The sequence below is a fragment of the Elaeis guineensis genome, chromosome 3 (assembly GCF_000442705.2).
Source record: "Elaeis guineensis isolate ETL-2024a chromosome 3, EG11, whole genome shotgun sequence".
Lineage (NCBI taxonomy): Eukaryota > Viridiplantae > Streptophyta > Magnoliopsida > Arecales > Arecaceae > Elaeis > Elaeis guineensis.
In genome coordinates this window covers 123,439,439-123,450,634 of record NC_025995.2, presented here as the reverse complement: position 1 = coordinate 123,450,634, position 11,196 = coordinate 123,439,439, and the positions used below count along the sequence as shown (strand labels likewise).

Here is an 11,196-nt window from a genome sequence, read left to right as displayed (position 1 = left end):
AATCCAGATCATAGCCAATCATAAGCATCCTGTAACTCTGAGAAGAAAAAGAAAGATGAAGGGATGTGAGCTTTACAGTCCAGTAAGAATTTCCATATCACACTGATATAGTAATATAGTCTGAAAATAAGGATAAGCAATAAAATATAAAATCTCATGTTCAATGTCCAGAATAATGCAAACATTCATAAATTTTCTGTCTTGTTAAAATAGATGCATCATCATATGTTAACAGGTGAAACACTTTTGTTCAACAATTGTTTCATGCTTTATCTTTCATTTCTCTTTTCATAACCACATGATTTTTAACATTTTCTTTCTGGTTCTGGACTATCCAATTCTATACCTCAGTCATCATCCGGATCGAATCCATTTAAAAAGTCTTTCAAGACTATCCCAGGATGAGCTCCTGGCCGGCTGTCCCAGTACCAAAGCCCGTGAGAGGCTGTCCCAGGCATAAGCTCCTGGCGGGCTGTCCCAGGCATGAGCTTCTGGCCGGCTGATCCACCTGTAAGCCAGTGGGGGCTGTCCCAGGCATAAGCTCCTGATGGGCTGTTCCATATGACAAGGCTAGTCCATACCATATATCTCTTTCTTTTCATTTAATCATTTTGTATTGATTTCATCAAATCAATTCCGACTTGCATTATGATCAATTCAGATATATCATATCCATATAATCATGCCATTAATCTCTGATACATATATATTGACATAACATACTAATGCTCAAAATCAAATAATAGTATCTCAGATATAATAAATTCATCGATCTCAAATCCGACAATGCAAAACCAATAATGCAAGACCAACAGTAAAATAGCATATATATAATAGTGATCATGTACAGGGATTCTTACCTTTACCGGTGACTGATCCAAGCACAGAAATCAATATTCTTCTTTGATTTATGAATTTCTCTAACAAAATATTCCACTCGATATCTTATGCAGACAATCGTCTCTTCATAACCCTGATCAAATATAAAAATCATATATGGAGAAAATTACTGATAATCGATCTTAAGAACACAGATCGAAGACCTCTCTTAGGATTAACCAAAATTAGGACTTGTCTATGTATCTGGATCCTCCACTGTTCCATAAGACTTCTAGAGAGAGAAAATTCATGAAGAGAGAGAAAATTTTAGAGAGAGAAAGTAGAGAGAGAAAGTGAAGGGAAAAACTTTCGCATCCTTCCGATGAGGCACTCATGATCGAGATCATCAGAGGTCCTATAAAGGTGACTCAATATGAATCAAGTGTTATAAATTTTGAATAGAATCGGACTGGGATCAGATCTACCGCATGAATTTCGGAGCAATATCAGATCATCTTATTTTCATCTCAATTTTATCCTAGGGTTCATGATGCAATCAGAGAGGAAGAAAAGATCCTAGAGAGACAAAATCCGTAAAGAGAGAGAAAAGTCTAGAGAGAGAATCTAGAGAGAGAAAATGTAGAGAGAGAAGGTAGAGAGAGGAGAGAGAGAAAATTTTCTCTCTTCTTCTTCTTTTATTTTATTTTATTTTATTTTATTTTTATTTTTATTTTTTTCTTTCTCTTTTTCCTTTTTTTTTTCTTTTTCTTTTTCCTTTTTCTTTTCTTTTTCTCTTTCCTTTTTCTTTTCTTTTCTTCTCTTCTTCTTCTTCTTCTTCTTCCTTCTTCTTTTCCCATGGGTTCCTTTGGGGCAAAACAGGGGCATCGTCCCCCTTTATCTCCTCTCACCCTCAGGCGGCCAAGGAGGGCCGACTCTGGCCACCCTCCGACAGCAGCCGACGGCGACGCAGTGATAGCCCCAACGATGGCTTGCTCCGGCAGTTGAGAAGAGCTCCGGCGAACCCTTTTTTTCCATCTAAGAACCCACGGATCCTCTTGAAAAAATCCCTCAATTTCTTAAAATTCTCTCTAAAACCAATTGCAGAGACATAAGGGAGGGAAGGAGGGTTTTATAGGGGAGATTTTCTACCTCTGATCGGACTCTACCGGTCCGATTTCGTCGTAAACGAAGAGGAAGAAGACTCCGGTTAGGAGTCTTCCTCCTCTGTTTTTTTTTTTTTTTTTTTTTTAAATCTGGGTTATTACACCATGAAACACTGGTTCTCTCTGGACTAGATGGTAACTTCTCGCCTGAGGAAATCAGAAGGGCTGCCTTTTCTTTTGATGAGTTAAAGGCACCGGATCTAAATGGGTTCATATTTGCTTTCTTCAAAAAATTTTGGGATGTGATCAGTGATGATTTGCTTGTTTTCTTTGAGGAATTCTACATGGGCACCCTTGATCTTGACAGATTCAACTTCGCCTTTGTCTCTCTTATCCCTAAGAAAGAGGGTGTGCTCCCCATCTGCGTGGAATTTTCTTTTGATGTATATGTGTGCATAGAATTATTCAAGACTTTTCACACGATGATATGGGCTTTTAATTATTGGACGAGCATACGTGAGTTAGCATGTTTATGTTTATTTGTAATTTAATTATTTGAGAGTTGTATTGACTTCAAATAGAGTAGTTACGCTGATCTTTTAGTAGGTATAGGCTGTCGAGTATATCAATAGCCCTCTTGGAAGCCACCGACCATCGGGAAGGAGATAATCTAAACCAAATAAGACAAATGGTTTTGGAAGTCATGAAGATAATATAACGGGAAGAAATTTAGAGTGTGAGATAAACCAAATAGAATAGATAGTTTTGAACATCAAGAAGACAATCAAACCGGATGAAATTTAGGGCGTCAAGTACACAATGTAAGTAGAAGAGATAGAGCATGCCAGGCTCTAACGGAGAAATGGGAACATCTACCTACCATATTGCGATGAAGGGATCCATATAGGAGATAACATATCGAGAAAAACATATTATGCTATATGTGTTTTTTGGGAAAAACCACACCATGCGATTTCCGCTATGAAATATAAATCAGGAACGTCTATTAGAGGGAATCGCGTATAGGGATATCTTTGGGATTTTTGAAAATTAAATTGTGGCTTAGGGATTGCGTGTTATGGATTATGTGATGGAGGGATCAGGAATTTAAGTCCAAGTCAATAGGGAGCTTTTGTTATAGCATGGTCAAGGGAGGGACCGATAATTAAATCCCACTAAAAATATTAATAATGAAGAACATATTCCATGGCTATCTATAATAGCTAGATGAGCTAGTTAGGAAGTCATGGAAGCTGGATAGGACAAAGAACGAGCTAGTCAGGACTGCAACCCATGGAAAAGTTTCTTTCATGGCCAGCTGGTAATAGAGAATTTTCTAGGATGGTGTCTGCGTGGAATTTTCTTTTGATGTATATGTCTGCATGGAATTATTCAAGACTTTTCACACGATGATATGAGCTTTTAAATATTGGATGACTATATGCGGCTTTGATGGTAAGCATGTTTATGTTTATTTGTAATTTAATTATTTGGAAGTTGTATTGACTTCAAATATAATGGTTATGCTGGTTTTTTAGCAGGTATGGGCTATCGAGCATACCAACAGTTTTCTTGGAAGCCATCGACTTTCACGCAGGAGATCACATAAGCTAAACGGGACAAATGGTTTTGGGCGCCATGAAGATAACCTAATGGGAAGAAATTTAGTATGCGGAGGAGATAATTTAAATGGAAAGGGGCAAACGGTTTTGGACATCGAGAAGGTAACCTTACCGAAAGATATCTAGGGCGTCAAGTACACAACGTGTTTTTTACCAAAAAAAAAAAATGTACGCAACGTAGCGATAAGTAGTTTAGGACGTGCCAAGTTCCAAGGGAGGAATAGGAATGTTACGCCGTGTGTGATTTCTTGGAGGAATCGCGCCGTGTGATTTCCGGCTTGAAATAGGAATCGGGAACATCTATTCTAGGGGACCACGTATTGGGATATGTTTGGGATTTTTCAAAATTAAATTGTGGCTTATGAACTGTGTAATGGGATTATGTGACGGAGGGATCGGGGGTGTAAGTCAACGGAAAGCTTTTGTTATAGTATGGTCAAGGGAGGGACCGGTAATTAAATCTCATTAAAAATATTATTAATGAAGAGCATATTCCGTGGCTAGTCAGATAGCCAATGAAGCTGGACAGGAAAAAGTTTCTTCCATGGCAGGTTGGTAATAGAGAGGTTTCTTGGACGGTGTCTGCATGGAATTTTCTTTTGACAAGACTTGTCACATGATTATATGGGCTTTTAGATATCAGACGAGGGCAGTTCCGCCATGGAGATTCTCTTTTGCAGCCAACGAACATGGGCAAAAAGGATGGAGACGAATGCTCCAAGCATGATCATCGTCTTCATTCCCTTGTTGCTGTGTGTGCTGCTCCTGGAGACCTTTCAGCCTCCTACGGCAACTGCTGTGTCTACGCAGCGTGGAAACAATGCAACCGACTGGTCTTCGCTCCTTGCCTTCAGGTCACTGATATCTGATGATCCAGTGGGATCTCTGGCCTCATGGAATGACACCCTCCATTTTTGCCGGTGGCGAGGTGTTACGTGCGGTCGGCGTCACCCGGAAAGGGTCACAGCCCTCGAACTCGACTCTCTCGGCCTGGTTGGTCTCTTATCACCTTTCCTTGCCAACCTCACCTTCCTCCAGAGAATCAACCTTTCAAACAACCGGTTCAAGGGACACATCCCGGAAGAGTTTGGTCGCTTGCGCCGGCTCCGATATCTCAACCTCACCCTCAACTCCCTTGGAGGAGTGATTCCATCCGCTCTGGGCCGGTGCTCCCAGCTCAGAGTCATCAGTTTGAGGGACAATGCACTGCAAGGTGAGATTCCATCCGTTCTGGGCCGGTGCTCCCATCTCAGAATCATCAGTTTGAGGGACAATCCACTACAAGGTGTGATTCCATCTACTCTTACCTTTCTCTCCCGCCTCCAAATTATCGATTTGGGGAACAACATGCTTCGAGGGGAAATCCCTTCCAATTTCAGCCGCTGTCAAGAACTTCAAGAAATTAATTTAAGGAACAACATGCTCAAAGGTGAAATCCCTGCAGAGCTCGGCAACCTACCCGTGCTGAGTCGCCTGATTTTAGGCTTCAACAATCTTACAGGGGACATCCCGCCTTCTTTGGGGAACCTTCCCCTCTTGGCCTTCCTTGATCTCCTTCAAAACAGCCTTACGGGAGTCATCCCACCTTCCTTCGGGAACCTCTCCAACCTGATCTATCTTTCCATGTATAGCAACAATCTATCTGGAGTCATACCGCCTTTTTTGGGGAGCCTCCCCTTGCTGAAGACCCTCGATCTCTCGGGTAACAGCCTCACAGGAACCATCCCACCTTCTCTTGGGAACCTCTCCTTTCTCGATGGTCTTGGTGTTGCCAAAAATAATCTCCACGGAGGCATCCCATCTTCCCTGGGGAAACTGTTCTCTCTCGCTCATTTGGAATGCTCCGAGAACAATCTTTCGGGTGAGATTCCAGCTTCATTTGGACAACTCTCCTCTCTTATATATCTTAATCTTGGGCTCAACAAGTTGTCAGGTGCCATTCCTTCCACCCTCTTCAATCTCTCGGCGATCATCCACTTGAGCATCTACTTTAATCAACTCTCTGGCACTCTTCCATCAGATATTGGCAATGCTCTTCCTAACCTTCAAACGTTTTACGTGACCGGGAATCAGTTCACTGGACCAATTCCTGCATCGCTGGCCAATGCTTCTGCACTCCAAGACATCGAACTTGCTGGTAATAACTTCGCGGGCGCGATCCCTTGGAACCTAGGAAAATTACAGAGCCTTAACTGGCTTGATGTCTCCAACAATCGACTAGAAGCGAAGGATGTCACTGACTGGAGTTTCATGACGGCGTTAACCAACTGCACCAATTTGCAAAATCTAGATGTAAGGTACAATATACTTGGAGGCAGGATGCCCAATTCAATTGCCAATCTTTCCACGAGGCTGGAATATTTGGCGCTCAATAAAAACCGGATATCGGGAGTAATACCCGACGGGATCGGGAAGTTGATCAACCTAAATTACCTTGATATGGGTACCAACCTTCTCCAAGGCAGTCTTCTTCCAGAAATTGGGAAGCTTTGGAGATTACAAATGTTGTCTTTAAGAGAAAACATGATTTCCGGTGAAATTCCGTCCACACTCGGTAACATCACCAACATGGACAGACTGTATCTCCAACAAAATGATTTGGAAGGGAGCATTCCGTCGGTCTTTGGCAACTTCCAAAATCTGGAGTTGTTGAGCCTGTCATCCAACAAGCTCACTGGTGCCATACCAAAAGAAGTTATGAGCCTTTCTTCACTCTCCATCTTCCTTGACTTGTCTCATAATCTGTTGAATGGGTCCATACCCTCAGAAGTTGGTAATTTGAAAAATATCGGAAAGCTCGATCTCTCTCACAACAAATTATCTGGCCAGCTACCTGGCGCCATTGGTGAATGCCAGATCTTGACAAGCCTCCATATGGAATTCAACTTGCTTGAAGGAGAAATTCCTTCCTCTTTTAGCAACTTAAAAGGGCTTCAGGAGCTAGATCTTTCACACAACTTATTATCTGGTCGTATACCGATGTACCTTGAAGGATTTATTTACCTACAGTCTTTGAATCTATCTTTCAACAATTTCGAGGGTGACGTGCCAAAAGAAGGGATATTCAGCAATCTGAGTGCGATTTCACTCGGTGGAAATGATCGACTTTGTGGCGGAATTCCTGAACTGCACTTGCCAGCCTGCTCTATTGAAACCCCTGGGAAAGGACATAAATCTTTTGCACACAAGGCAATCATTATTTCAGTTGCCGGTGCGGTTTTCTGTTTGATTATACTACTATGCTTCTTTGTTGCTCGTAAATGGATACCAAAGTCTAGAATGAAATCGCTGTCTATATTTCGGTTGAGAGATATGCACGTGCAAGTGTCTTATGATGAGCTTTCCAGAGCTACTAATAGATTCTCTTCAGCTAATTTGATAGGCGCAGGAAGTTTCGGTTCGGTCTATAGAGGAATAATTGTGGATCATGGTAATGAAAGAATTGTTGCCGTGAAGGTGCTCAACCTCCAACGGTATGGAGCTTGCAGGAGTTTTATGGCTGAATGCAAAGCCCTGAGAAACATCCGGCATCGAAACCTCGTCAAGATCTTCACTTCGTGCTCGAGTGTAGATCACCATGGTAATGATTTTAAAGCTTTAGTTTTCGAATTCATGCCTAATGGGAGTCTAGAAGAGTGGTTGCATCCGAACGCACGTGAGGATCATCAATCTAGAAGTCTAAGCCTCATCCAGAGGCTGAACATAGCCATCGACATTGCTTCGGCACTGGAGTATCTTCATCACCTCGGGCCAACGCCAATTGTTCACTGTGATCTTAAGCCCAGTAATGTTCTTCTGGATAATGACTTGACTGCTCGTGTGGGTGACTTTGGATTAGCAAGGTTTCTCGTGCAAACACGTGGTGAATCATCTCAGAGTTCAAGCAGCACGGTGGGAATCAAGGGAACCATTGGTTACGTCCCTCCAGGTGTGAATTTTATTTGCTCTCTCTCTCACACATGCTCAAAGACGTGCTTCCATGCACCTATTGCTTAGGATTAGGAACTTGGACAAGTCGCTCTCTGTTACAAATGCTTTGTATAAATTTCAGTTCGAACAGCCCCTGCCCTATACTTGGCTTGAAAGAACGATTCACCTTCCTTCACATGAATCCACCATTGAATCACCAATCGTGCAGCTCTTCAGGCAATTCGAACCCTATTATCCATCCACCTGCATAGATCTTAAAGCAATGAATGGATGATCCAATGGTGGATTCCTATGGCTATGAAGGAAGGTCAATCGTTCTTTCACATGAACGATACAACCCCAACCCAACACCTGCTGTTAATTGAATGTTGAGTCCATTGTAGACAGTCATGGAAATTCCATTGCTGCTCAGAACCCGTTCTGTAGTATCTTGCAACTTTCTAGAGTTGGCCATGGTCGCATCAGGCCAGAATCAGTCATCAGGTCCAATCTGGACCACACCCAACTCGAGGCATTCTTTTGGGCTCTGTTCATTATGTACCATAATCTCAGCCTTGGCCCACCTCGATATTAATCAGACATTCTCCCAAAATTTATCTGCCAGCCTTCATGGGCCCAGAATCCAGCCCAGACCACTTTGTGCCTCTAAAGTAGGGGCACGCGGCGGGTCTCACTAAGAGTAATTTTTTATGCACCGTGTGAGTGCACCATGAAACTCGATTGATCCATATAGTGTAATTAATAATAGAACAGATGTTTAATGCTGTAGAGCTTTTTTTCTCAAATTTTTCTAACGAAAATACACTTACCTCTATATAACAAAAAAAAAATTATTATTACTTTATGGTGCTTTGTATGACTTCTTATGACATATAATATCTTGAATAATATATATGACTTCCTATGTCTTTATATGACATCCTGAATATATATATAGCTTTCGATGTTTTATATGACTTTCTGTGGTATATATGACTTTTTGTTAATATATATGACCTCCTGTGAATATATATATGATATTTTGAATAATATATATATATTTTTCTGATACCTTATATGATCTTTTGTCAATATATATGACATCCTGAATAATATATTTGACTTTCTATAAATATATATAATATTTTGAACAATGTATATTACTTTCTGTTTCTTTATATGATATACTACTTGTTATTATGACTTTTTGATGTATTATATGACTTCTTGAACAATACATATAGCTTCCTGATGTCTTATATATTATTTATGATGTCATATATATTCACAGAAAGTCATATAAGACATCAGAAAGCTATATATATTGTTCAAGATATCTTATAAAGATATAAGAAGTCAAATATATTATTAAGGATATTATATATATATTAAAAAAGTTATACAAGATATTAGGAAATAATAATATTGTTCTTTCTTTGTTTTATGGAAGAAAATGACATTTTTGTCCAAAAAAAATTGAGAAAAAAAGCTGTATAGTATTAAATATCTGCTTTATTATTAATTATGCTATGTGGTCTAATGTGATTGGGCGGTATGCTCTACGTCAATTTTACTATACTGCATGCAATGCACAAAGAATTTCTCATCGAACTAATTCAATTGGGCCTAGATTATTGAATTTGTGATTGATTCATTGAACTGCACGCGGAGCTGACAGGACTTGAATAAAAGCAAATAACTGGCTAATGAAAAAAATATGCCTTATTTTATCTTCTCACTCCTGCTGAAGCTCTATAGTTTATCCCAATCTTCCTTCCATGAAAATCCTAATAGAAGTTCTTGGTAATTTTGAAAATTGACATTGAGCTTTATTATCTTAGGGTAATTGAGAACCACCTAGAGCTATCAATCTAACTAAACATTCTTGAGATAGTTTCTAGAAGAGAACCAACTTTAATTTGAAGCTAAATGAGCTAAGTTTGGACCAGCAAAACATACTCAAAATTAATCTCAAATCAAGCTAAAAATCAATTCAACTTCAATGAGCTTGACTTGATAAGACTTGAACATAGTTACACCATACATATTATATATATATAGTTTACTATCGGATTGAACTTTTATCTATCTTTTTTTTTCTCACATTTGTTGGACCAGCTAAATATTACATTAAAAATAGGCTTGAACCAACTAGAGTTGATTTCGACTTGATGTAGGATTATAAGCTGATCAATCAGGCTCATGTTTGACTCAGCTCAAAATCTGAGATTGAACTCAGAGTAATCATAAACAAATCAAGCTTGATCTTAGTGTGCAAGCTCGAAATTAATTTTAGACCTACTTTAATCAGGTCCAAGAACCCTGGATTAATTGCCATTTTTATTTTTGGTCCCTATTCACTCAAGAAGTGCTTCAGTCACAGGGCTTTTTCTCTGTTTGGTTGATTTTATTTTATTTTATTTTTCCAATAGAGCATCTGGTATACTTATAACTCTGCTTATTGTTGCAATATATGTCATTCAGTATCAGAGCTTGATGCTTGTTGACCTCAAAAGTTTTAATAGCTTTATCAAATGTCCAAATGCACTGCAGAGTATGGCATCGGCAACCAAGCATCTACAGCTGGGGATGTGTACAGCTATGGAATTCTTCTGCTCGAAATATTTATAGGAAAGAGGCCTACCGATGACAAATTTAAAGATGGCCTAAACCTTCATAAATATGTTCAAATGGCCTTTCCAGAACAAGTTATGGACATCATAGACCCCAGATCGTTCTCAGCAGAGGAACATGAGGAGTGTATAGTTTCAGTAATCAAATATGGCCTCCTGTGCTCAAAGGAATCACCAGAGGAGCGATTGGAGATGACAGAGGTTGCCAAGGAAATGGTGGCAATAAGGGATAAGTTTCTCAAAGGACTGAATCCATGACTAAAGCTCAAATGACTCAAACAAGCCCTTCTGAATTTTCTTTTGGAACATGTCCTTCATCACCGGCTGTTTATTTTGTGCTCAGAAAGAGTCTCTCTTTTTTCTTTGTGCGCGCGAGGGTGCATGCTTTTGGGTGCATCCATCAAGAATTAGAATAATGCTGCAATAAGATATTGAATATATAATAAACAGAGCAAAGAGACCATGAAAGTTTCAAATAAAAATGCCTAAAGGACTATAGCCTCACGGACATCTCCTGTGGAATGAATGAGATTTTCATGTAAGCAACCTGAAGCCCTTTTTCTTGAGATTTATTATTATTCCTGAGAAATTTTTGAGGTCTATTACTAGCCTAGAGCATTTTTATTACTACGGACCTATTATCTGTAGATTGGAATGGTGATCTGTGGTAGCCTCTCCTCCGCTTATTCTTCTTCTACGTCTGTTTTTTTCTCCATGGGACTGTAGATGGACAAAAAGAGCTCTTACAATTTCGGATAATAAATTTTTCATGAATAGTATTCTAACTAAAAATCTAATTACAAATAATAATTCTTTAAGAAGAACAGTGGCGGGAGATTTTATTTTATTTTTATTTTATTTTTGTTCGTTCTGATAGAATTGTTCTATCTGCTAGTTTTAGTATTACAATGGAAGAAAATTTTTGAGTAAAAGCTGCAGCTAAATATTTTTTTTTCTGATTGATGTCATGGGAATGGCGTGTATTTTTAGTTTTTTATCTTTCTTTTTTCTTCCCTATTGATCCGAGTTTGCAACAGAATGTAGGAGAGAAGGCTTCCAAAAAATTATTTTTCAAAAGTAAGTGGAGTCCATTATCTCCTCTCCATATAT

The 11,196-nt window shown here is 39.4% G+C and overlaps 1 protein-coding gene across 1 annotated transcript; it reads left to right on the top strand.

Annotated features, from left to right (window-relative positions):
- The first annotated feature begins 4,219 nt into the window (after positions 1-4,219).
- Positions 4,220-10,585, top strand: LOC105037410 (receptor kinase-like protein Xa21). Its single transcript, XM_073254810.1, has 2 exons — positions 4,220-7,472; positions 10,007-10,585. The coding sequence occupies exons 1-2, from the start codon at positions 4,247-4,249 to the stop codon at positions 10,342-10,344; spliced, it is 3,564 nt and encodes a 1,187-aa protein (XP_073110911.1). The 5' UTR covers positions 4,220-4,246; the 3' UTR covers positions 10,345-10,585.
- The last annotated feature ends 611 nt before the right edge of the window (positions 10,586-11,196 follow it).

What these genes read in the sequence shown, in the direction of transcription:
- LOC105037410 (XM_073254810.1), top strand. Translation starts at nt 4,247, where the DNA reads ATGGAGACGAATGCTCCAAGCATGATCATCGTCTTCATTCCCTTGTTG. An exon ending in CATTGGTTACGTCCCTCCAG is followed by an intron (nt 7,473 to 10,006) that starts GTGTGAATTTTA and finishes AATGCACTGCAG; the next exon opens with AGTATGGCATCGGCAACCAA.